General features: G+C 33.8%; 4 protein-coding genes, 1 long non-coding RNA gene and 3 pseudogenes across 5 annotated transcripts; all 8 read left to right on the forward strand.

The window, feature by feature from the left end:
- Positions 1 to 1,399: 1,399 nt before the first annotated feature.
- LOC120128267 (cytosolic sulfotransferase 15-like) lies at positions 1,400 to 2,488 on the forward strand. The gene has a single exon (XM_039145979.1). It carries the CDS (start codon positions 1,429 to 1,431, stop codon positions 2,458 to 2,460), a length of 1,032 nt encoding a protein of 343 aa, XP_039001910.1. The 5' UTR covers positions 1,400 to 1,428; the 3' UTR covers positions 2,461 to 2,488.
- Positions 2,489 to 2,794: 306 nt separating this feature from the next.
- Positions 2,795 to 3,267, forward strand: LOC120128337 (cytosolic sulfotransferase 8-like). The gene is made up of 2 exons (XM_039146030.1): positions 2,795 to 2,866; positions 2,950 to 3,267. Exons 1-2 carry the CDS (start codon positions 2,795 to 2,797, stop codon positions 3,265 to 3,267), a joined length of 390 nt encoding a protein of 129 aa, XP_039001961.1.
- Positions 3,268 to 11,516: 8,249 nt separating this feature from the next.
- LOC120128268 (cytosolic sulfotransferase 15-like) lies at positions 11,517 to 12,572 on the forward strand. Its single transcript, XM_039145980.1, has one exon. It carries the CDS (start codon positions 11,552 to 11,554, stop codon positions 12,350 to 12,352), a length of 801 nt encoding a protein of 266 aa, XP_039001911.1. The 5' UTR covers positions 11,517 to 11,551; the 3' UTR covers positions 12,353 to 12,572.
- Positions 12,573 to 14,836: 2,264 nt separating this feature from the next.
- Positions 14,837 to 15,787, forward strand: LOC120128269 (cytosolic sulfotransferase 15-like). Its single transcript, XM_039145981.1, has one exon. The coding sequence runs from the start codon at positions 14,852 to 14,854 to the stop codon at positions 15,518 to 15,520; it is 669 nt and encodes a 222-aa protein (XP_039001912.1). The 5' UTR covers positions 14,837 to 14,851; the 3' UTR covers positions 15,521 to 15,787.
- A 635-nt stretch (positions 15,788 to 16,422) lies between these two features.
- LOC120128338 lies at positions 16,423 to 17,454 on the forward strand (annotated as a pseudogene).
- Positions 17,455 to 20,463: 3,009 nt separating this feature from the next.
- Positions 20,464 to 21,592, forward strand: LOC120128266 (annotated as a pseudogene).
- Positions 21,593 to 22,723: 1,131 nt separating this feature from the next.
- LOC120128273 lies at positions 22,724 to 23,480 on the forward strand. The gene is made up of 3 exons (XR_005516620.1): positions 22,724 to 22,836; positions 23,168 to 23,228; positions 23,276 to 23,480. It is a non-coding gene; the product is annotated as an uncharacterized LOC120128273 (long non-coding RNA).
- Positions 23,481 to 25,675: 2,195 nt separating this feature from the next.
- LOC120128271 lies at positions 25,676 to 26,927 on the forward strand (annotated as a pseudogene).
- Positions 26,928 to 27,001: the final 74 nt, after the last annotated feature.

Here is a 27,001-nt window from a genome sequence, read left to right on the forward strand (position 1 = left end):
ATCAATTCTGACTATGCAGGGGATTTGGATAAAAGCAAATCTACTACAGGATATGTGTTCAAAGTTGCTAGTGGAGCTGTAAGCTGGGTTTCAAAATTGCAGTCAATTGTGGCTACATCTACAACAGAGGCAGAATATGTAGCAGCTACACAAGCCAGTAAAGAAGAAATTTGGTTGAAGATGCTATTGGAGGAGCTTAGGCACAATCAAGAGTATGTCTCTCTGTTTTGTGACAGTCAAAGCGCCTTGCATTTAGCAAGGAATCCAGCATTTCATTCAAGGACAAAGCACATACGAGTTCAATACCATTTCATTCGTGAAAATGTGGAAGAAGGGACAGTAGATATACAGAAGATCCATACCAAAGACAACATAGCAGATTTCATGACGAAGGCGATCAATGCCGACAAATTTACTTGGTGTCGATCCTCTTGTGGCCTATCAGAGACGTAAGCAACATGAAGGTACAAGGTAGAAAGAATGATGTGAAGATATGATTGTTCCAATCAAATCTTCAAGTGGGAGATTGTTGAAAGGAAACAAAACATGGGCGGCTATCAAAATTATTAAGCTTGAAAATGTTGAATTTTTCAAATGGTAAAAATGTTAATTTAGTCATTGTACTTTTAGGGTATTTACAAGATTAGTCATTTAGTTTCAACTATAAATACCCTAGCTCATTTAGCTTCAAAACCATCCCAAAGCATTCTAGCTTTCTTCCAATACTAGAGAGATTTTAGAGAGTTTCTTGAAAGTTGTTTTCTCCTTTTTATCTAGAGAGAATTATCATTGTTTTCTCCTTGGTAGATCGAGAGAGGTTGTAATTCATATTTTCTCATAGTGAAATTCTTCTACCGTTGCCCGTGGTTTTTACCCTAAATTTTTAGGGGTTTTCACGTAAATTTTGTATCTCTTTTATCTTCATTTTTATTTTCTCAAATTATCAGTTGCGATTTTACTCTATCCGATAACCGTCTTCCGCAACAGGTTCCTATCCGATGGATAGATATTTGATTCAAATTTGAGGGGTCCGACTTGATTTAATTTATTCAAATTCGAGTGGAAAATACCCCACCTATAACCATCTTGTATATATCTACCGTGAAATATATACCTCGGGATTCCTCGCTTATTACCATTCACATCACATGGGGATTATGAGTATAATGATGGTGGAGCACACGTTGAAACACTTTAAAGATCGTGGAACAGATAAGTTAAACATATTTTAACTCGTTGTAATTAAATATTCCTCGCCATCACTCTAATGCCATATTCAATGTGGATTATTTAATACTTTAAACAATTTAAAAATATTTTGCGGCCGGCTGGAGTAGGAATTCTTAAGTTGGATACAAGCATTGACTTGGTGCTGAAGTTTTTGAGCATTCTTCTTTACCCCTTTCTGGATTGGCTGTCGGTTTCATCATGGATACAGCAGAAATCAGCGAAGCCAATCTTGTTACACTAACCGAAGATGCCCATAAATCATCGGACGATGACCTCCAACAACTGCTGCAAACCCTCCCTAAAGAAGAAGGTTGGAGTGGTTCCAGTTTTTATCTCTATCAAGGCTTTTGGTGCTCAGCTCGTCGTCTAAAACCAGTGATTTCTTTCCAGAGACATTTCCCAGCAGTTGATTCTAATGTTATCGTCGCCAGTCTCCCAAAATGTGGCACCACTTGGCTCAAGGCCTTGACTTTCTCAACTTTGTACCGCAATCAGTTTGCGAGGGATGAAAATCCCTTGCTCAACTTTACTCCTCATCAACTTGTTCATCAGTTGGAGTATGATGTTTACGTCAACAACCCTTGTCCCGATCTCGAAACCATCTCTATTTATAAACCAAGGCTTTTTGCCACCCAAGTTCCTTATGCTTCTTTGCCGATTTCCATTAAAGATTCCCGCTGTAAGATTGTATACGTTTGTAGAAACCCCATGGATACGTTCATTTCTCTTTGGCTTTTCATTGAAAAGCTTCAAAACGAGAGCCAAGAGTTAGTATCACTAGATGAAGCTTTTGAAAAGTTCTGCCATGGAGTCTGTGCGTTTGGACCATTTTTTGATCATGGGTTGGGTTATTGGAAGGCAAGCCAAGAAAACCCCAAGAAGATATTGTTTTTAAAATATGAAGATCTTAAGGAAGACATCAATTCTCAGCTGAAACACTTGGCCATGTTCTTAGGGGTTCCTTTCACAGAGGATGAAGAGAAACAAGGAGTTGTTGAAGAAATAGCAAAAGTTTGTAGCTTTGAGAACTTGAAAGAACTGGATGTGAACAAGAAAGGCTTATTCATTCCTGGGATTCCAAACGAAAGTTTCTTCAGGAAAGCGAAAGTGGGAGATTGTAGCAATTATCTCACACCTTCCATGGTTGAACGCTTGGAGAAGCTTATCCAACAGAAATTGGATAATTCAGGTTTAACATTTAAACTGTCCTCCAAAACTTCAAAGGCATGATCATGGGCCGTCCTTTCGGCTTTGATGCCATCCCCTGGCTGTCTTTGTGACTAAAATCTTTTCTAGTCTTATTTATCTCTTTATTCTTAATTTTCTGTTGGTAACATGTATTAGAGTTGTATAACCACCGTTGAGATATGCTATTGGGAAAGTAAACCCATACCAAACCTTTTGTTTTTACTACAACTGTAGTTGCCTGTTGTTTTACTATTTTGAGTTCGGCTGGAGTAGGAATTTTCTTAAGCTGGAGCCAAGCATTGACTCGTTGCTAGAAGAAGAAAGTTATTCACCGCTCTTCTTCATATCCCTTTCTCAATTGGTTATTGGTTTCATCATGGATGCAGCAGAAATCAGAATTCATGGGATGATGAACAACAACTGGTGCAAACCCTCCCTAAAGAACAAGGTTGCGTCAGTGGATGGAGCCTTTATCTCTATCAAGGCTTTTGGTGCTCAGATCATATTCTAAAACTTCTGATTTCTTTCCAGAGACATTTCCAAGCATCCGATTCCGATATTATCATTGCCACTTTCCCAAAATGTGGCACTACTTGGCTCAAGGCATTGGTTTTCTCAACTCTGTACCGCAACCAGTTTGCAAGCGATGAAAATCCTTTACTCGCCTTTAATCCTCACAAACTTGTTTGTCCCTTGGAGTATGATGTTTACATGAACAACCCTTGCCCCGATTTGGAAAATATTTGTGTTTATAATCCAAGGCTTTTTGCCACCCACGTTCCTTATGCTTCTTTGCCCTCTTCCATTAAAGATACCGATTGCAAGTCTTGCTTTAGTTGGACATATTGACGGGACTCTGTCAATACCGTCTCAGTATGTTGTTAATAATAAAGGTGTCAAAGTTAGAATTTTTCATTCAAACATAAAGATAATGCCTTGTGTTCTTGGCTTCTTGCCTCGATCAGTCCTTATCTTGCCAACACATGTTAGTTACAAGACTGCTTCAGAAATCCGATAAAAAGTTCAGCATATTTTCTCAATCTCATCCATTACAAAGATTATGACCTTCCGTTGCTCTTTGAAAAGACTAAGAAAGAGAGATCAAACAAGGAGAGAGTATCTTGCGCAAAGCCAAACAATTTGTGACAGTCTTGCAGAGTGGAAATCCCCTTACTGAGACAATGGATATGTCAACTATACTTTCAGGACTTCCACTTGAATATGAACCAGTTGTAGCGGTTATTACTTCTAGCCAGAAACCATTTAAGATTGATGGAGTATGCAATGTACTTCTTGACACTGAAGCATGACAGCAAGATGTGTTAACTCAGAATCTTGCGATCAACACGGTACATGGTCCACACTCAAATGTTCTGGGTCAAAGACATACTTTTCTTAATCATAATGGTAGTCCATTAAGTGTTCTTCAGTTCAAAGCTCAGTTTTTCCAAGCCTTTCTAATCAGGGTGTGTACCCTAGTTTCAACAATGTGATGCCTTCTCATAATGGTTTACAAAGTATCGTAACTTCTGGATCTGTTGTATCTCCTCAAAGGAAGGTTCAAATGCCCTATAGGGGGTGTGGTGGTCGACAGGGAAGACCCGTCTCAGACCAGACATCAATGCGTATGTTAAATCCACTCGATATTAAGGAATAGGTAAGTACTGTGTGGCTAATGGCTCCAATGATCTAATATCTAGAACTGGATAAGCTTCGTTGGTAACACATTCTATACCTTTGCTTTTAAATCAGTTGTTGCATGTTCCCAGCATCAAGGAAAAATTCTAAGTTTACCAAAGACTAACGTTTCAATGAATTTTTATCCTGCTTGTTGTTTCTTGTGAATGATTTAGCATCACAGCAGACGATCCTTCAAGGTTTTGAAAGTGATGGTTTATATGAGCCGCAGTCTGCTGATGAATCTACTGGAGTTCAGAGTAGAAATTCTGAAGCCCTTCTTTACTTAGCAATATTGAGCAATGACTTAGAAGGTTGGTCATCCTTCTGATACCACGCTAACAAAAGTACTCAAAGGATGCAATATTTCTTTTTGTGTTGCTTGTAAATTGAGAAAAAGCCACAAGTCACTATTTCATGCTTCTACAACTATTTATGATCAACCACTTCAATTAGTTCATCTTGATTTATGTGGTCATGCCAATATAATAAGTAATAACTCTAGTTACTAAATCAGCTTTGTTGATGCATACACGATATACTTGGATATTCTTTCTAGCTGGGAAGTTTGATGCAACAACTTATATTCGATCATTTCATCAAATGGCAGAAAGAATCAGTTTAACAGCAAACTTAACTCAAAGTAGTTCAAACGAATTATGGCTGAGTTTAAGAGTCTTGACATCTTTTTTTCTTAAACAACGTATCATTTTTATGAGATTTATAAATTTAAGATATCCTTTATGACGTCTCTTAAGAGGTATAAAAAATTATTCTAGTTTCATAACCACCGTTGAGATATGCTATTGGGAAAGTAACCTCATAGCAAACCTTTTGTTTTTTAATACTTGAACTGTTGCTGCATGTGTAAAACAGAATATAGGAACTACGTAAGCTAAGATTCCATGTGGGTTGTTTACTTGTTTTAATATTTTGAGGCCGGCTAGAGTAGGAGTTCTTAAGCTGGAGCCAAGCATTGATTTGTTACTAGATGTTAAAACATCTTTTCTTCATGGAAATCTTGAAGAAGATATTTATATACTCCAGCCTGAAGGTTTTGAAGAAGAAGAAAAGAAGAACTTGGTTTGCAAGTTGAACAAATCTCTGTACGGTCTAAAGCAGGCGCCGAGGTGTTGGTATAAGAGATTTGATTCCTTCATTATGTGCCTTGGATACAACAGACTTAATGCAGACCCTTGTGCTTATTTCAAGAGGTTTGGTGATAACAATTTTGTTATATTACTGTTGTATTTGGATGACATGTTGGTTGCAGGACCCAACAAAGATCATATTGAAGAATTGAAAGCACAACTGGCAAAGGAATTTGAAATAAAAGACTTGAGATCAGTAAACAAGATTCTAGGGATGCAAATTCACCAAGACAGAAGTAATAGGAAGACTTGGCTTTCACAAAAGAATTACTTGAAGAAAATCTTGTCACGATTCAACATGTAAGATTGTAAGCCAATTTTTACCCCTCTTCCTATTAACTTCAAATTATCTTCCAATATGAGTCCTAGCAGTGAAGAGGAGAGGATGGAGATGTCTCGAGTACCGTATGCATCGATAGTGGGAAGTTTGATGTTCGCTATGATATGCACAAGACCAGACATTACACAAGCAGTGGGAGTGATGAGTTGGTACATGGAGAATCCAGGCAATGAGCCTTTGGAATACAATAAAGAGGATCCTGAGATACATCAAAGGGACCTCAAATGTTGCATTATATTACGAATGATCAAATTTACTTATCAATGTGTATGTTGATTCTGACTATGCAAGGAATTTGGATAAAAACAAATCTATTACAAGATATGTGTTCAAAGTTGCTGGTGGAGCTGTAAGCTGGGTTTCAAAATTGCAGTCAGTTGTAGCTACGTCCACAACAGAGACATAATATGTAGCAGCTACACAAGCCAGTAAAGAAATAATTTGGTTGAATATGTTATTAGAGGAGATTGGGCATAATCAAGAGTATGTCTCTCTGTTTTGTGACAGTCAAAACGCCTTGCATCTAGCAAGGAATTCTGCATTTCATTCAAGGACAAAGCACATACGAATTCAGTATCATTTCATTCGTGAAAAGGTGGAAGAATGGACGGTAGATATGCATAAGATCCATACCAAAGACTACATATCAGATTTCATGACGAAGGCGATCAATGTTAATAAATTTACTTGGTGTCGATCCTCTTGTGGCCTGTCAAAAATGTAAGTAACTTGAAGGTACAAGGTAGAAAGAATTGTGTGAAGATATGATTGTTCCAATCAAATTTTCAAGTGTGAGATTGTTGAAAATTGTTGCATTCCACCAAAAGGTGGAAAGTTATAAAAAAAATATTATAATTGTCAAACAATTGGGAGGACACCGAAAGTTAGCTTGTTTTTTGTTGAATTTTGAAATGGTAAAATCACAAACTTTAGTCCATATATTTTAGGGTATTTATAAGATTAGTCTTTAAGCTTCAACTATAAATACCCTAGTTTATTTAGCTTCAAAACAATCCCAAATCATTCTAGCTTTCTCCCAATACTAGAGAATTTAGAGAGTTTTCTTGAGAGTTGTTTTCTCCTTTTTATTAATAGAGAATTGTCATTGTTTTCTCCTTGGTAGATCGAGAGAAGTTGTAATTCCTATTTTTCTCATAGTGAAATTCTTCTATCGTTGCCCATAGTTTTTACCCTATATTATTTAAGGGTTTTTCACGTAAATTTTGTGTATTCTTTATCTTTATTTTTAATTTCTCAAATTATCAATTATGATTTTGCTCTATCCGATAGCCGGCTTCCGCAACAATCTTTAGAGGATAGTATTGCTTCTTCCCGATCGTTGTGTGTCTTTTTTTTAGCTTTAGAATCTGATTGTTAAGAGCCATCCACTTACTGTCTCTGTGACTAAAATATCTCACTCCCATTTATTTATTTATGTAATTTTCTGTGTGACAGTTATCTTGTTATTTGTACATAAATTTTATCTTAATTTTTACTGATAGAACAAATATAGTTATATTAGTTGATGGTGGTTCATACTTTCTTATTTGAATAAAGAGTCATAATTAATGATCGATCGATAGTTAAACACTAATTATAAGGGAGTTGTAGGTAATTAAGGTCACCTAGAATTATGTGTGGAGAAGAAAAAAGATAATGTGTGAAACTGATAAAGATTCGAGAGTCCCCTTCTCTCGTTTTAGACGGATTTTATATATTAATCTCTTATACTTGTTGAAGATAGCAGTCCTAGAATTATGATTATTGCCTATAACAAGATAAGGTAATTAATGTAAGTGTCCGTTAAGAGATTTAAATTTTTAATTTTTTTGAATTTTTCAATTGTCTTATTAAAAGATAATGATAGATTAGAATAATTTAATCTATACAAAATTTATTCCCGAAAGTATAACAATTTTACATCATTATCATCTACCTCATGCAATATATGGTGTGAATTTTACTTTTATAATATTTTTATCATCCGGGTGGTTCTTTTGTGGCAACACGAGTTTATTATTATTAAAAAAGGAAAATCAACCCTATAAACAATGATATTAAATCAAAATTAAAACCAATCTAAGAAAAACAACACCTCAGATAATACAGTGACAAGACGTCAACACGCGAGCTAAACCAGGACATCTTAAGAAACTATCTGAACCTCATATAGGATATTTGGTAGGGACACCTTAAGAAACTATTTGAACCTCAATTAAAGTCGATATATTTAATAGTTTATTTATATTAATTGATGATCATCTTTATTCTATGTTCGCTTGTTAATTTTAATCTTATGGATTGTGAAATATATCTTGTAATCGGAAGATTTAAAGGTTAATAGCTTATAAGATTGACGAAAGATTAGATCCCGATTGAAGGGAGTTAGGGGTTCATATGCAAATAGTTATGTTCACATGGATTTTTAAGGTGGCAATCCTAAAAAGTAGAGCCAATTTAATGCTTTTCTTCCCAAGATAATATTCAAACAAGTTTTCTCCCTTGGTAAAAGATGGTGTGGATGTGAAAACGAAATTTAGGGTTTAGATTTTTTACTTTTGTATCATGGTGAGTTTGTAATTTAGGCTACATGTTTTTTAAATGGATTTCATCTATGGGTTCTAATATATGCAAATGGACTTATATGTAATATAAATGAGCTTTTATTATTTTTTGGACTTGAATAAAAGTACACTATATTTTTTTAACATGAGTAATGCATGTATATGGATATAGAAATAATATAATACAATATATAATTAATAATACTATATAATGTCATCACTTTGATAAAATGGGTGATGATAAAAGTGATTATATTTAGGGTTGTAAAATCATGTAATCGTTCAGGTTTTAGTCGAATCATGTCAGGTTAGGTCGAATCAGATACAAGTTGAGTCAGGTTAATTTAATGGTTTGGCTCAAATTAGGTCGAGTCCAAGTCGAATCAGTTCCGATCATTTTCAAGTTGATTTGATATCAGATACAGTTCGTGTTTAGGTAGGTTAATTTCAGTTTGGATCTATGTCAGTTCAGGTCAAAACTGTTCAGGTCCGAAGAAGTTAGATACCAGGTTAATTCAGGTTCGGATGGACATCAATCGGATCTCGTTCAGATCAGGTCACATCATTGACAGACAAAATTCATGTCATATTTTACCGGATACAGATTGACTTCAAGTCGGGTCATTTTTTAGTTAATTATTTTTCTCCTTTCAATGTTTCTTGAATGTGAGAACGTCGAATTGTAATTTGTAATTGTATATGATTTAGAATAAATTACAAATAATTATGGGTCAATTTTGATAAAAATATAATTTGCAGTACTAAATTGAAAAAACATGAAATTAGAAACAAAATTTTAAATAAACTAAACAACGCGCATAGATGAGGGATCAAATTGAAGTAATTATAAAATGTGAAGTTGAAATTAATATAAAATGGAATAAATTGCATACATTTAAAAGGTTGGTGAACAAAGTTTACAGAATTTGAAATGAAATTTATTATGTGATTTATAGGGATTGAAGTAAATTAAAAAAATATAAATAAGTATGAGTCAATTTCAGATACAAATATAATTTTAAGGACTAAATTGAACAAATATGAAATTATAAATTAAAATTAAAATAAATTAAACAACATAAAAGGATCAAGTCAAAATAATTGTAAAATGTGAGGAAAAATTGTAAAATAGATTAAATTGCATTCATTTAAGAAGTTTAGGAGAAATTGAAACATTTATAATATATGTGTGTATGATGAATGTTATGATAATATGATGTATGTATATTTAATGTATGTTATACTTATGCATGTATAATTAACTATAAATTATTAAGTATAAAGTATATATATAAAATATAAGCCTTAAAGAATAATAGTCTTTGGATCAAATCCTATCAAAAGTCTAAATTGATTTAATTTTGTTCATCAAGATTAGTGACATGACACTTAAAAAGATAGAGTCATTTAATAGATTTAACTTTTGTATCACGTTGGGCTTGTAATTTGGACTAAATATTTTTTTATTGTTTTAATGAATTTCATTTATTGGGTCCTAATTTATGAAAATGGACTTATATATAATATAAATGGGTTTTTATTATTTTTGGACTTGAATAAAAGTATGTTATATTTATTTATAACATAGGTAATATATATATATATATATATATATATATATATATGGAATATGAAAATGGTATATGGTATTTACTAATATATAGTTTATATTAATGTCATCACCTAGATAAAATGGGTGATGACAAGAGTATAAATTTTAACATAAATTTGTTTAGTTGATTTTTTTATAATTTTAGTGTATTAAAAAAGTGTAATAAATTTTATTTATTTATTTATTTATAAATGATTAGTTTTAGAATTTGTTATGTTATTCAAATTTCAAATTTCAAATAATTTCATCTTTTATATATATATATATATTAAGTTAAATTATTTTTATATTATTAATCAATTTTTACATAAAAATAAAATAAACTTATAAATATATTAATTAATTTTATATAATCTAATAAAATCATGTACAATAACTAAATTATATAATAAAATTAATTTAATGATTATAATTAAAATTTATAATATAAGGATTATAATTAATATAGAAAGTAAATTTATTAATTTAGTTATCGTAACTAACAATTTATTTTAAATTTAAAAAATTAATCATATTAATTTAATTATCACAAGTTTATTATAAATTTAAAATCTCATAATTGCATCAATCGTAACTTATTACTAATAAGTCGGGTAAATATCAAGTCAGGTAAATATCATATCAGGTTGGTCAATAACAAGTCAGATCATTTACAGGTCAGATCATTTACAGGTCATGTTCATAGCAGGTCAGGTTGATAACAAATTGGGTAATACCAGTTGTTTACCAATTAATCTCGGGTTCAGGTTCATATCGGTCGGATGCAGGTCGGGTTCGATTATCATATTATATGTTCAATTCGGGTTCAGGTCGTTCTTAGATCGGGTGCAAGTTGGGTTTACATCCATAATTTTCAGGTCCAAATCGGGTTCAGGTCAACACAAATTCGAACTCGAATCATTTCAGATCATCTCTACATGGGTCACAATCAGTTTTGATTCAAGTCGGTTCAGTTAGTTTTACATGTCGGGTCAGTTTTTTACAACCCTAATTATATTTAATAGTTTATTTATATTGAATGATGATCATGTTTATTCTATTTTCGTTTGTTAATTTCAATCTTATGGATTGTGAAATTTATATTGTAATTGAAAACTTTAAAGGTTAATGGCTTATAAGATAGACGAAAGATTAGACCACGATTGAGGGGAGTCGGGGGTTCAGCCACCAGTTATACCTATACTTCGACCTAAACAATAAAATAATAAAAATTTCAAGATAAAATATTTTTCATAATATCTCTATGTTTGATTATAATTTTCATATCTTTCAACGGTAACCTCTTTAAAATTTAAATATAAATTGTCTACATAAGGTGTAAACTACTATTACACCAACCCTTCTAAAACTCGTAATTGAATATTAATCACGACTCCGTCATTCTAAGTTATATTCAATGTTCAAGTTGCAGACAAAAACAATTTCCACTTGGGTTGTTTAATAATTTGAAAAAATTTAAAATATTTTGAGGCCAGCTGGATTAAGAATTCTTAAACTGGAGTGAGATTTGAATAATGTTATGTTATCGGAATACTATCTAAAAATATTATTATATGATTGTAATATTCGATACTTTTAATTATTGTAATCGCTATTTAATTATTATATGATTTAATTACTATATGATTGCGATATTCGATATCAATAATTATCGAATCACTATTTAGATCTCAGCTGGTTGGAACCCAGTATTGACATGGTGTTGAAGGGAGAAAATTTTGAATCGGTGGTTGTCCCCTTTTGAGCACTCTTCTTCGGCCACTTTCAGGATTTTGCTGTTGGTGTGATTATGGATACAGCAGAAATCAGCAAACCCAAATTTATTTCACTAAACCGAGATGTAGTGAAATCATGGGATGATGAATTCCAACAACTGGCGCAAACCCTCCCTAAAGAAGAAAGTTGGATCAGTAGAACCAGTTTGTATCTCTATCAAGGCTTTTGGTTCACAACTCTTGTTCTAAAACCTGTGATTTCTCTCCAAAAACATTTCCGAGCATTTGATTCTGATATTATCGTCGCCACCTTCCCAAAATGTGGCACTACTTGGCTCAAGGCCTCTACTTTCTCCACTTTGTACCGCAATCAGTTTGCGGGAGATGACAATCCCTTGCTCAGCTTTTCTCCTCACCAACTGGTTCGTTTCTTGGAGTGTGATGTTTACTTGAACAACCCTTGTCCCGATCTGGGAAACGTTTGTGTTTATAAGCCATGGCTTTTTTCCACCCACGTCCCTTATGCTTCTTTGCCAACTTCCATTAAAGATTCCCACTGTAAGATTGTTTACTTATGTAGAAACCCCATGGATATGTTCGTTTCTCTTTGGAATTTCGCTGACAAGCTTCGGGAAGAAAACAAAGAGCTAGTATCACTAGATGAAGCTTTTGACAAGTTCTGCAATGGAATCTGTGGGTTTGGATCATTTTTTGATCATGTATTGGGTTACTGGAAGGCAAGCCAAGAAAACCCCAACAAGATATTGTTTTTAAAATATGAAGATCTTAAGGAGGACATCAATTCTCAGCTGAAACACTTGGCCATGTTCTTAGGGGTTCCTTTCACAGAGGATGAAGAGAAAAGGAGTAGTTGAAGAAATAGCAAAGCTTTGTAGCTTTGAGAAGTTGAAAGAGCTGGAAGTTAACAAGAAAGGCACACACGTTAATGGGATTCCATACCAAGCCTTTTTCAGGAAAGGAAAAGTGGGAGATTGGAGCAATTATCTCACACCTTCAATGATTGAACGTATGGAGAAGCTTACTCAAGAGAAATTGGATGGCTCACTTTTAACATTTAAACTCTCATCCAAAACTTCATAAGCATGATCATGGGTGTCTTTTTGGCTTTGGTATTTGCTTGTTGAGAGCCATCCACTAGCTGTCTTGTTACTAAAATATCTTTTAATCCCAATTATGTATTTTTATAAAAAAAATTGTTTTTTAATATTGTTTGTGTTAATGTGATCTTATTATAATAAAAAAATAAATTGCTTTGTATGTTGAGTTTATATTTGAAAATAAAAAAAAAAATTAATGCTAAATATGAATACATTCTATCACAACTCTTAAAAAGTTATAAGTATCTTTTTTTTATTAAATAATCTTAATGATTTACAGTCTTGAATTTAAGTATTTACGTCTGAAAAATATATATTATCAATAATTAAAAAACTATAAACAAATACTATTTCTAATCCCCTAAACTAAAAAATTACAAACATTTACCCAAAGTTACGTCAGTTTATACGCCCAACCAAGATTACTTTGAGTTAAGATAGGGTGTAACAAATTTGTAATTGTTTAATTATACTACTTAATCATCAAGGTTTTATGAACTTATATAGTAAAACATTATCTAAAATATAAATTTAGAATAAACCAAAAATGAAATGGAATCAAATTGAAGCTCACTCCTTTGCCAATTACATGGAAATATTTTTTTTTATTCAGTCATTGGAGACTTGTCTTTGCCTCAACTTCTTTTAATATGTATTTTACAATTAAAATAATTTTTTTTTATAAATTATAAAAATTATCTTCGTGAGAAAAGAGCACAATCCAGCGATCCAAATTTGCCACTTCCGCACCGCATGGAATCTGAACCAACTTGGGTGTTTTCGTTTTTTCTCTCGGCGTAAACAGATTTATTATTCATAAAGAAACAAACAAAACAGCCCCACTGAAAGCATTATCCGGTAGAAACGAGCACAAGAGCAAGCTGCGAGAGCTTGATTACGACCAAAACACCAACAAAAGGTATCTTTAATTAATAAATATCGTAAGAAGATCTTTCACGGGATATAGAATTTAATCAGTTAAATCACGTAATGATTATTGTATAAAATGAATAAAGTATGCAAATGATCTTATAATTATAAGATCAGTGTTTTGTTGAATTTCTAACTATTAAAATTTATTTTCATTATATTCACCATCTTCGATTGTTGTTTAGAGAATCTGACCTGGTACATTAAAGATTTTTCCCTAAATTTTTTAGGATAAATCACAAATTTCATCATTTAACTTTCTTCTCACTCCTATTTTAATCATTAAAATTTAATTTTTTAATTTATCCACTTAACTTTTGATTGACTCCTATTTTGGTCACTCTATCCGTAAACACTTAACAACATTATGACTAGATATTTTTCTTTTAAAATTATTAAATAACCCCAAAACTTTCTTCATTTTTTAAGAAAAATCGGTAGTTTTGAATTTCCTTTGATTTTCTCGATGATGAAACATAAGGGAGGTGGAGAAGGATGATGAAGCATTTGCTTCCAAATCTCAACATGATGATTTGATCTAGTTTACTCTTTTCATTGATAACAATTGATGAGTTCCAAAATTCCTAATCAAACTTGTTTTTTCTTTCTTTCAGAATGTGAATATGGTGTTTGTTTAATAATAAAACGTTTCAAACTCTACAAATTTAGCATCAAATACTTTAATTTCTTGTTCTTTGATCTCCGTTATCTATTGTTGGATAGAATTCACACAAAAATATATTGCTCCTTTGTTTTAAGCTTTTTTTTTTAAATTTTTCCTTTTTTTTTCAATTTCTTCTTAATTAAAAGGAGAACCATTTGTTGTAAGGAAGAGGCGGAGGGAGGCGGCGGTGTTTTGCTTTTTTGTTTTGGTTTCATTACTAAAGAATGGTTGGTATATATATTAATTTTTCCAAGTTGTACCTTAATGCTTTATGACTGATTGCTGTTTTCTCGGGTTTTCTAATCAGATCTTCGGGAATCTTTTGTATTTTTTGTTTATCAATCTTCGAAATATTAATGTGCAAGGAAGCTTAGAGATAATGTTTTCCATGTTAATAAGCTGTATAACATATGTTTATAATATACAACTAGTCTTCGCCATTAATTTATGCTATATTCAATGTTCAAGTTGCTGTGAAACAGACAAAACTACCCAAGTTGGTTCAGAGTCCATATGAAGACAGCATCAACAGTTCAACACCATAAATTCTTAAGTTGGAGCCGAGGATTGTATATCAATGAAACTTTCGCAAAAAAAGAAAAGAAAAGATAGTTTTAAAGCATTCATCTTTATCCCTTTCTCGATTGGTTGTTGGTTTCACTATGGATACAACACAAATCTGCAAGGCTGAATTTGGTTCAGCAGCCCATGATGTGGACAACTCATGGGATGATGAACTCCAAAAACTGGAACAAACCCTCCCTAAAGAAGAAGGTTGGATCAGTGGAATGAGTCTTTATCTCTATCAAGGCTTTTGGTGCTCAGGAGCCTCAGTTCGTGATCTCAAACCTGTGATTTCTTTCCAGAAACATTTCAAAGCAATCGATTCAGATGTTATCATTGTCACTATCCCAAAATGTGGCACTACTTGGCTCAAGGCCTTGGCTTTCTCCACTTTGTACCGTGATCGGTTTGCGAGTGATCAAAATCCATTGCTCACCTTTACTCCTCACCAACTTGTTCGTTTCTTGCAGTATGATGTTTACTTGCAAAACCCTTGTCCCCGTCTCGAAAAAAATTGTGTTTATAAGCCAAGGGCTTTTGCCACCCACGTTCCTTATGCTTCTTTGCCAACCTCCATCAAAGATTCCCACTGTAAGATCGTTTACTTATGTAGAAACCCCATGGATATGTTCATTTCCTTTTGGCTTTTCGCAGACAAGTTTCGAGACGAAAACCAAGAGGCACTATCACTAGATGAAGCTTTTGACAAGTTCTACCATGGAATCTATGCATACGGCCCGTTTTTTTATCACGTATTGGGTTACTAGAAGGCAAGCCAAGAAAATCCCAACAAGATACTGTTTTTAAAATACGAAGATCTTAAGGAAGACATCAGTTCTCAGCTGAAACACTTGGCCATATTCTTAGGGGTTCCTTTCACAGAGCATGAAGAGAAACAAGGAGTTGTTGAAGAAATAGCAAAAATTTGTAGCTTTGAGAAGTTGAAAGAACTGGAAGTGAACAAGAAGGGCTCACACATTATGGGGATCCCACACAAAGAATTTTTCAGGAAAGGGAAAGTGGGAGATTGGAGCTATCTCACACCTTCCATGGTTGAACGTTTGGAGAAGCTTATCCATGAGAAAATGGAAAAGTCAGGTTTAACATTTAAACTCTCATCCAAAGCTTCGGAGGATACCATTTCTTCTGCATGATCATGGGTTGTCGACCTCTTTAGCTTTGATATATGCATGTTGAGAGCCATCCTCTGTTCAATCTACTTCAGAGTTCTGTTATTTCATAAAAAATAAATTTCTTTGGATGATGTTTTGTGAATTTGTATTTGAAAATTGTTTGTATAATTTTACTAAAGTTGATTATTAAAGTGGCAGTATTGGAAACAATTTAAAAAAAAGAAAGAGAAAACGTAAAATATGTAAAATAAATAATACAAAAAATGTTTACTTAGTTCGAATCAACAATATAACTCTACTTCTGTAGGGATTTGTTCAACTTCAATACAAAAGATTAAGAGGAAACAATGTTAAATAGAGGAAACAATGTTTTTGTGAATTTATAATTGAAAATGGATAAGATTAAGATATTTTGAGACAGGGTGTAGTAGGTGGATTGTCTCTCCACTTGCTGTTAAATAGAGGAAACAATGTTAACGGTGATAGTTATCGAGTGCTCTTCTTGACCCCTTTCTCGATTTGTTGTTGCTTTCATTATGGACACGGTAGAAATCAGCAAAACTACAAGTGGTTCATCATTGGATGATGAACTCCAAAAACTGGTGTAAACACTCCCTAAAGAAGAAGATTTGATCAGAGGACGGAGTCTTTATCTCTATCAAGGCTTTTGGTGCTTAGCTCGTATTCTAAAACCTGTGATTTCTTTCCAGAGACATTTTCAAGCATTTGAATCTGATGTTATCATCGCCACTTTCCCAAAATGTGGCACTACTTGGCTCAACGCATTGGCTTTCTCAACTCTGTACCGTAACCAGTTTGCAATGGATGAACATCCCTTGCTCACCGTTAATCCTGACCAACTTGTTCGACAGATAGAGTTTGATGTTTACTTGAACAACCCTTGTCCCGATCTCGAAAATATTAATGTTTATAAGCCAGGGGTAATTTCCTCCCACCTTGTGCTTCTTTGCCAAATTCCATTAAAGATACAAAATGCAAAATTGTTTACGTATGTAGAAACCCCATGGATACGTTCATTTCTCTTTGGCATTTTAGAGACATGATGCGAGACGGAAGGGAAGAGTTATTACCACTAGATGAAGCCTTTGACAAGTTCTGCCATGGAACCTGTGGGTTTGGACCATTTTTTTATCACGTATTGGGTTACTGGAAGGCAAGCCTAGAAAACGCCAACAAGATACTGTTTCTAAAATACGAAGATCTCAAGGATGACATCAGTTCTCAGCTCAAGCACTTGGCCATGTTCTTAGGGGTTCCTTTCACAAAGGATGAAGAGAAACAAGGAGTTGTTGAAGAAATAGCTAAAATTTGCAGCTTTGAGAGGTTGGAAGAACTGGAAGTGAACAAGAAGGGCTCACGCATTGCTGGGGTTCCACACAAATCCTTTTTCAGGAAAGGGAAAGTGGGAGATTGGAGCAACTATTTCACACCTTCCATGGTTGAACGTATGGAGGATCTTATTCAACAGAAATTTGATAACTCAGGTTTAACATTTAAACTCTCCTCCTACACTCCCAAGGCATAACCATGGGGTTCTTTATTAGCTTTGATATCGACCTGTTGAGAGCCATCCACTAGCTGTCTTTGTGACTAAAATCCCTTTGTTATAGAGAGTTGTCTTATTATCACAAAAAATAAAAGTCGCTTTGTATGTTGAATTTGTTTGAGGCTGTGTAGGAGCTTCATGATTTGTACGCTGATTACGTGAGAAATCTAGTTGATGTCTTGGTATAAAAAAACATAACGACAAAGAAAGCAAGTGTGGCTGCAAGGATTTGTCGAATTTTCAAAGCTGGTAATGTGTGGTGACATTACATAAGACAATGATAACTACGGACGGGTATGAGACCTAAATTCGACGGGTTCCGATCTAATTCGATTGGGTCGGTTTTTTTTTAAAAAAAAATCGGGTTCAAGTCTGGTCGATTTTTTAAAGGTGTTGTTCGGGTCGGGTCAGATTCGGCTTATGGTGAAAAATATTTGACCCGATTCAACCCCAAAAAAATAATTTTACCTTATATATTTAGAAATAATTATAATAATACCGCTCTATATATATATATTCAATTAAATTATTGTTTTTATTGAATAAAAATATTTTTTTTATTTCGGGTCAGGTTTGATCGGGTTCAGATTTTATCTCAAAAGGTCGGGTCGATTTCGGATCGGGTCGAGTAGAGTGAAGGATGTAAAATTTTCAGATTTAGTAAAGTTGGTCGAAACCCGACCATACCCATCCCTAATTATAATAACTAGAATTCAATGTAAACTACCAACAATCAGATTAACAGTTCAGATTTAATAAGGGTTAAATCAATTTAATTTCTAAATCGGTTTGATTGATTTGTTGTAAACATTCCTCCACTTGTAGCAGTAATGTGTGCAGCACGTGGGTCGCCATCTGATGACGAAAAACACATCAATTTTTTTAGATTTATACTTTAAGGGGTCAAGAGTCTCCTACTGAAGAGGAGGTAAAGTTTTCAAAAACTTCCTCCTTCCAGCTCGGTGACGACGATAATGCTGAAGGAAATAAGGACATCAGCTGAAAGAGAACAATGAGTTGGATCGAATGGCGTCGATGATAACACCTGCAACGACATAAATGACGACAAAGTGGCATAAAACTGAAGAGGTGAGAAAGTGGGAGACTAGAAAAGAATACAAACAATTGAAACTTTGAATAAGGGGGAAAAAGAAAGAAGAGAAAATGGGTGTTTAAATGCCCAAAACGTAGAGTTATTATACTATCAAATTCTATACTTTGGGAATACACAAATAGGCACCAAAGTTTTATTAAATTTCAATTTAACCCTCAGATCTTACGGGTTTAAAAATTTAACTTCCATTTTCAGGTAATGCCAAATATTTACACGAGTATGAATCAGACTATGACAATGACAATGCCCATGTATAAAATTTATCTTTAATCATTCAATAAATATATATTTAAAAGATATATTCAAATACTTTAAAAAATCATATCTAAACAATGTAAAATTTTTATTACTAAAACTAGTTGAATTTGAGTTATTAGAGATAAATTTTAAATTTAATTCGACTCATATAAATACAATAATCAAAAGTAGTTTTAACTATCTTTCATTACTGTGTTTAAGAATTTATATTTGATATTCGATAAGAATAAGATAGTTTGAGACTGGGTGTACTAGGAATTATTTAGAGCCAAGCATTTTGTCGGTGGATTATTTGTCTACTGCTTGTTAAATAGATGAAACTTATGCAAAAGGTATTGATATTATTTGTCGATTTGTTATTGGTTTCATTATGGATACAGCAGAAATCAGCAACATTAAATTCGGTTCACCACCCCAAGATGTGGACAAGCCATAGGATGGTGAACTCAAACAACTGGTGCAAACCCTCCTTAAAGAACAAGGTTGGCCGGTGCACGTTGTTATGATATAACATCAATAATCGTTAGTCATAATATCATTGTGTTAATAATTTAATGATAAAATAGTATAATTGAATGTAAAATTAAAATTTAGTGTTATAATAAATAAAATTAAAAGTTTAATAATATAAAATAATCAACAGATAAGATAAAATTCAATAATAGTTAAATAGTTTTTTCAAATTAATATTCTCATAAACTAATTGTGTTTGCGACTATAATATCTAGTAGTCCCATCTTTCTATTTATTTTTAAATTGTTTCTCTCTTTTACTCTTTTGCAATCTGTATTAGAGCTCTATCACACACAAATAAAATAAAATAAAAATCTTAAAGGTCAGTGTTGCCCCTATAATAAACTCAATTATTAATTTTACCTCTATCGTTTTTTCATTAATTTAGTTCTCAAAGTTGTTTAAGGTGTTTATTCTAACTTTCAAAGTCTATTTTGACAAACAAAACCATAGCCTTTTGCGTTTATCAACATCAGTCATTTTCAAATCAACCAATATTACAAACGTGATTTGATGATGACGTAACATGTATTAAAAAATAAATAACAAAATATTTACTAAATACAATTGTTATAAAAAAATTCTCAAAAATTTGACATAATCCCTTAATCTCACTTAAATAAATAATATTTTTTTGAGAATTTGTTATAATCATTGTGTTTAATAAAATATTTTAACCTAAACACTTAATCCACATACACAGGAGCCTCTCATTATGTTAGTCAGAACGGTCAACGGACTTCAAGGGCTAGGATGAATACTTTAAATAACTTTGAATGTTAAATTGATAAAAAAAAATTGATAAATTGAGCTTAATGTAGAGGCAAAATTTACCCTTAAGTGTAAAAAAAATGTTTTAGTGAATTTATAATTGAAAATGGATAAGATTAAGATATTTTGAGACCGGGTGGAGTAGGAATTTTTAGAGCCCGACATTTTATCGGTGGATTCTGTCCACTTGATGTTAAATAGATGAAACTCATGCGAACGATGATAATTAACTGTTTATTTTTTAGACCGGGTGGAGTATGAATTTTTAGAGCCAGACATTTTGTCGGTGGATTCTGTCCACTTGCTGTTAAATAGATGAAACTCATGCGAAAGATGATAATTATCGAGTGCTCTTCTTGACCCCTTTCTCGATTTGTTGTTGCTTTCATTATGGATATATCAGAAATCAGCAAGGCTAAAATTGGTTCATCGTCCCAAGATGTGGAGAAGTCATGGGATGATGAACTCAAACAACTGGTGCAAACCCTCCCTAAAGAACAAGGTTGGGCCGGTGCATCGAATCTTCATCTCTATCAAGGCTTCTGGTGCGCAGATTTTATTCTAAAACCTCTGATTTCTTTCCAAAGACATTTCCAAGCATCCGATTCCGATATCTTCATCGCCACATTCCCAAATGTGGGACTACTTGGCTCAAGGCATTGGCTTTCTCAACTCTGTACCGCAACCAGCTTGCAAGAGATGAAAATCCTTGGCTCACCTTTAATCCTCACCAACTTGTTCGTCACTTGGAGTTTTTTGTTTACTTGAACAACCCTTGTCCCGATCTAGAAAGTTTTTGTGTTTCCAAGGCTTTTAGCCACCCACGTTCCTTATGCTTCTTTGCCAACTTCAATAAAAAATTCCGACTGTAAGATTGTTTACTTATGTAGAAACCCTATGGATATGTTCATTTCTTATTGGCATTTTAGAAACTCACTTCGAGACGAAAGCAAAGAGTTATTTTCACTTGATGAAGCTTTTGACAAGTTCTGCCACGGAATCTATGAGTTTGGTCAATTTTTTGATCACGTATTGGGTTACTGGAAGGCATGCCAAGAAAACCCTAACAAGATACTGTTTCTAAAATACGAAGATCTTAAGGAAGACGTTAATTCTCAGCTGAAACACTTGGCCATGTTCTTAGGGGTTCCTTTCACAGAGGATGAAGAGAAACGAGGAGTTGTTGAAGAAATAACTAAGATTTGTAGCTTTGAGAAGATGAAAGAACTGGAAGTTAACAAGAATGGCTCAAACATTAATTATGGGATTCCATACAAAGTCTTTTTCAGGAAAGAAGAAGTGGGAGGTTGGAGCCACTATCTCACATCATCCATGATTGAACGTATGGAGAAGCTTATTCAAGAGAAATTGGATGGCTCGGGTTTAACCTTTAAACTCTCCTCCAAAACTTCAAAGGCGTGATCATGGGGTTCTTTTCTATCTTTGATATTTGTTTGCCTGTTGAGCGCCATCCACTAGCTGTCCTTGTGACTAAAATCTCTTTTATTTACTTTTAGTTTGCTTTTTGTTGTAGTCTGCGTTAAGACTTATTATCATAGGAAATAAATTGCTTAATGAACTTTCACTGAGCACCTCCGTTCTGCTTCTAGTCGGTGTTAATCTTATTATCATGGAAAAATCCTTCACGAAGTCACCCTCTCAGAAACCGTTGTCTCAGTACATGCCGTTTGTTAACCTTAAATCTCCTACTCGCATGCCTCCAATCCCATCGAAGGTTATGAGACAACATCAAAATTATTGTAGATACATGTAAATTGGTGGTTCACGAAGGTTTAATGGGTTATAAGTAGAGGAGTCTAATCTATGATCTGCTTCATTTAACTTTTATCAAAAAGTATTACTGTTCCATGAATTTAAGTTTTAAAAGTATTTTCCTATTGCATTCTTAGAAGATTCTAAAAGAACGATCTTCACCCCTTTTTGAAAAAAAAAAGTTAAGTATTTATATCTTTTTTATTATATGTGACATTATTGTTACTTTTAAACACATAAATCCATTAATAACGATTTTTTTAATTATTAAAGTAAGTAAGTTCGTTCATGTTGAAGGTATATCTATTATCATTGTTAACCAACACTTATGTATAAGTCTATTATCTAAGGCTTAACACATATATATTTCTTGGGTTAATGCATATGTGCGCTTTTCAAGTCTCTCTTGTGCCATCACATATATTATCAAACATCAATTTCCAAATTATGAACGTTCAAACAATCATCAAATATTAATTGAAAATTCGATTAACACGCATAATGAATATAGAATCTAATTACGAATTCACATATCAAAATAGATTGAAAATATAATTTTTAATAATTAGGATATGCCAATTTCTAAACCATCAATTTTTTTATTTGAATTAAATTAAAAAAAATAAAATAAATCAAGTTATAACTTTATTAACAATCTAAATGACAATAAATAGGTAAAATTAAAACTAGTTTCACCAAATTATTACAGACAAAAAAAAAGTTCAACTCTTCCCAGATTATAATAAAAGTTGCAAATTATCTTACACTGATATTTACTAGGGAGAAATAAAGGAAAATGCAGCACAAACATGAAACGAAGTTGCTCATCTAGGAACGCAATTAGCAGCATGTAAAAGACGGAGCGCAAGTTTACAGTAGCTGATTTGCAAGTAAAGGGTTCAACCGACGGCAGCACAGATCGCCAGATACGACGTCTGTTTCTCAATCCGATCAGTATTTTCCTTGCCCCTTCTCAAGAAATTGTTAAGAAAGAAAAAACAAAATCGAAACTTTTTTGCGTTTAATATTTTTTCTAAGGTTTACAGTAATTAAGTTTGAAGAAAGTAGCAAAAGAAACAATTGAATAGAGCCTCGCTTTTAATCTTTTTTATTTTACTATTGTTTTCATCAAATTTGATTGAAAGGTTGATTCTTTATTTTGTTTCAAGCAACAACAATATAGTTGATGTGCTCAAATGGTTGTCTGCTTAATTTAAATTAAGAATGAAGTGCAGTTTCCTTAAAAAGAAATGTGCTTGAATTGTTTGACATGGGGTTTTTGCAGTTCTTATCTTAGCCTCCAATGGCAGCAGCTGTGGAAACTTCACCGGTTTTAGAGATTTTAGGTACTAAATAATTATGCTTCTTTTTATAAACTTCATGGGTTTTGCAGTTCGAGAACCGGATGGATATTCAATCTGGAATGGGCCTCCATTCAATAACAATAATCAACCTGGGATTAAGCTTGAAAAAGTTCCTTGCACTAGTGCCAAGTTTAGTGAGGATGGTTCGAGGCTTATGGTGACGAAAATTGACTGTGCTATTAGCATTTATGATTCCAGCACCTTGAAAGAGATTAGAAGTTTTCAGATCCCTAATGTTGCTTCTTCCTTGTCCCCGTGCGGGACTTATTTTCAAACCTTTCAGAAATCTACTACACCTCAGGAAAAGATTGTGGTCTTATGTAGCGTAGAGACCGCGGATGCTGTTTACCAGCAGTTCCAGAAAAACATGACAAAGGAACATGGTAGAATAATGAGCATGCGTACTTCGGCCGCACACATTGCATTATGTGTTGTTGTTGCAATAGTTTCTATGGATCTCTTCCCACTCTAGCGAAAAAAAGAAACAAAATTTTAAGTGTTCAATCTGTTGAAAAAGTCAAAACAACAAGTTGTAAATTTTAGGTGGCTTTCGGTGGTGCAATTAATGCACCGAAAAGTAGCTGAAAAATGTTGAAATTTGGCATGGTAAAATCACTCATTTAATCACTAAACTTTAGGGTATTTACAAATTAGTCCTTAGGCTTTAACTATAAATACCTAGCTCATTTAGCTTCAAAAACCATCCCAAAGCATTCTAGCTTTCTTCCAATACTAGAGAGAATTTAGAGAGTTTCTTAAGAGTTGTTTTCTCCTTTTTATCAAGAGAGAATTATCATTGTTTTCTCCTTGGTAGATCGAGAGAAGTTGTAATTCCTATTTTCTCATAGTGAAATTCTTCTACCGTTGCCCGTAGTTTTTACCCTATATTATTTAGGGGTTTTCCATGTAAATTTTGTGTCTCTTTTATCTTCAATTTTTTTCTCAAATTATGAGTTGCATTTTTGCTCTATCCGATAGCCGTCTTCCGCAACAATTGGTATCTGAGCCAGATTTGAGTGTGTAATATCTACTTATTGTCTTTGTGGTTGCCACCAAAAGGTGGATCCTCCAACATAAGAAAGTAAGAAGTTATTACTCATTCTTTGAAGGTTCCAGAGAACTATTCACGATAGTGAAATAGTGGGAGCTATCCGTAAAAGAAGCTATGGCAACGAAATTTGATATTGAAAAATTCAATGGAGAAATTTCTCATTGTGGAAATTGAAGATGAAGGTCATCCTGAGGAAAGACGATTGTCTAACAGCTATCAGTGAAAGGCTGGTGGATTTCACAAATGACAACAAATGGATCGAATGGATGGGAATGTTATGGCAAACTTTCATCTAGCATTAGCAGATGAAGTATTGTCAAGCATCGAGGAGAAGAAGACAGCTAAGGAGATATGGGATCATCTCACCAATTGTACGATGCCACATCGCTGCACAATAAATTTTCCTTAAGAGGAAATTGTACACTATCCGTATGTCAGAATCTACTTCAGTGACGGAGCACTTAAACACACTGAACACGTTATTTTTTCAGCTTACATCCTTAAGATGTACAATAAGAGAACAAGAACGTGTTGAACTTCTACTTCAAAGTCTACCTAATTCGTATGATCAACTCATAATCAACTTGACAAACAGTAATGTCACCAGTCTAGTCTTCGATGACGTTGCAGTTGTTGTTCTCCAAGAAGAAAATCGGCGCAAGAACAAGGAAGACAGACAAGTAAATCTGCAGCAAGCAGAAGAGTTGACAACGATGAGAGGGAGATCAACAGAACGAGGCCAAAGCAGCAGTCACAATCATGGTAGATCGAAGTCGAGGAGCAAGAAAATTTTAAAGTGTTACAACTGTGGAAAGAATGGTCACTTGAAGAAGGATTGTTGGAGTCTAAATAAAAACTCCAATCCATAAGGCAATACCGCAAACACTTCAGATGATGGAGATGCTCTATGTTGTGAAGCGTCAACCACCGTGGAAGGCAGAAAGAGATATGCAGATATATGGCTCATTGATTCAGGAGCAACATATCATATGACCTCAAGAAGAGAATGGTTCCATCATTATGAACCTGTCTCAGGAGGATCTATGTATAGTTACAATGATCATGCCTTAGAGATAGTTGGCGTTGGAACCATCAAATTGAGATGTATGATGGAACAATTAAAGTTATTCGAGATGTGCGGCACGTGAAAGGCCTGAAGAAAAATTTATTATCCTACGGATTGTTGGATAATAATGCAAGCAAGATTAAAACACAGAATGGAATCATGAAGGTGTTCCGTGGAGCGCTTGTGCTGCTGAAAGGCGAAAAGATAGCAGCAAACTTGTATATGCTGAAGGGAGAGTGTCACACCCCAATTATGTGAATCTAATTATTATTATTATTATTATTATATGGAAAATAGAGAACCAAGTGGGAAGAGTTGTTGGGAAAATAAAAAAAAAACTACAAGTGGCTAAGAGTTGGCACGAAAGAAACAACCAAAGCCACATACTAGATAACCTTCCCATCCCCCAATCCAATCCCCAATCATCTTATTTCCTTTTCTCATCCACTTGCTGCACAAAAATCCAACCCTAAAAGACCTCTCCAAATTCTTCATTCATCTCTCTCACGCTCTTTCTTAAGTTACACCCACGAAGATACATTGTTTTCTGTGATGGGTACTCTTCTCCCTTATGAATGGCTTGGCCTTCAATAATTCTCCGCTGCTACTCAACAAAATTATTTGATTTGTTGGGAAATTAAAGCAAGAGAATGTCAATACTTGACTATCCTTATGGGCAAAGGCGGTGTAGGAAAGTCTTCTACTATCAATTCTCTCTTGTGGAGCAAGTTGTCGAGTCACTGCGTTCCAGTCAGAGGGGTTGAGACCCGTAATGGTTTCACGCACCTGGGAAGGTTTACATTGAATGTAATTGATACTCCAGGACTTGTAGAGGCTGGCTATGTTATCACCAAGCTCTTCAGTTGATCAAAGGTTTCTTTGGAATAAGACCATAGATGTTTTGCTTTATGTTGATCGTTTGGATGCCTATAGAGTAGACGACTTGGATAAGCAGGTCATAAGGGCTTTTAGTAACAGTTTTGGCAAAGAAATATGGCGCAAAAGTTTGCTTTTGCTCACTCATGCTCAGCTTTGTCCACCAGATGGACTGAATTATGGTGTTTTCTTTCTTCTAAAAGATCAAAGGGTGTCTTAAAGGTCATTCGTGTTGGAGAACGTATTAGGGAAAAAAGAGTTTGATGGTGTACTTTGGGTCACGAATGGCGATCGATGGCGTTAGGCGGCGTGGTGGTGTACCGACGATCGTGGCAAGTGTTCTTCACTTACAGAGCATAACATGAAAGAGAAAAAAATGAAAGTGAAATAGAGCAATGGAATAACGTGGATTTGGGGGTTATTATTAAAGTGCAAAATGAGTAAATCACAAGGTATGTCATCCAAGTTTGGTGAGATCTTTACCTTGTCTCTTAGTTTCCAAGTGGTTATAGTTATGACATAATAGTTTTTACGATATCAATTTAGTCACTAATTTAAGTAATTAACTATTTTGATGGCATCATTAGTTCTCAATTTTACCAATTAAGTCCTCAGATTATTATTTAAATTCTGATAAACTATTTTATGGCGAGGGAAATTATTTGGATACGAATTAGTAATTTTGATGGCATGGATTGTGAGAGAATATTGGAAGTTGAATTAAAGATCGAAGGCATTCAAATGGAATTTAAATGGTCGACC

This window comes from Hibiscus syriacus, unplaced genomic scaffold (genome assembly GCF_006381635.1).
Source record: "Hibiscus syriacus cultivar Baekdansim isolate YM2019G1 unplaced genomic scaffold, ASM638163v2 tig00110478_pilon, whole genome shotgun sequence".
NCBI classification, from domain to species: domain Eukaryota; kingdom Viridiplantae; phylum Streptophyta; class Magnoliopsida; order Malvales; family Malvaceae; genus Hibiscus; species Hibiscus syriacus.

Excerpts from the sequence above, each read along its gene's own strand:
- LOC120128267 (XM_039145979.1), top strand. The coding sequence starts at position 1,429 with ATGGATACAGCAGAAATCAGCGAAGCCAATCTTGTTACACTAACCGAA.
- LOC120128337 (XM_039146030.1), top strand. The coding sequence starts at position 2,795 with ATGGATGCAGCAGAAATCAGAATTCATGGGATGATGAACAACAACTGG. Across the intron at positions 2,867-2,949 it reads AACCCTCCCTAAAGAACAAG|AGACATTTCCAAGCATCCGA; the intron begins GTTGCGTCAGTG and ends ATTTCTTTCCAG.
- LOC120128268 (XM_039145980.1), top strand. The coding sequence starts at position 11,552 with ATGGATACAGCAGAAATCAGCAAACCCAAATTTATTTCACTAAACCGA.
- LOC120128269 (XM_039145981.1), top strand. The coding sequence starts at position 14,852 with ATGGATACAACACAAATCTGCAAGGCTGAATTTGGTTCAGCAGCCCAT.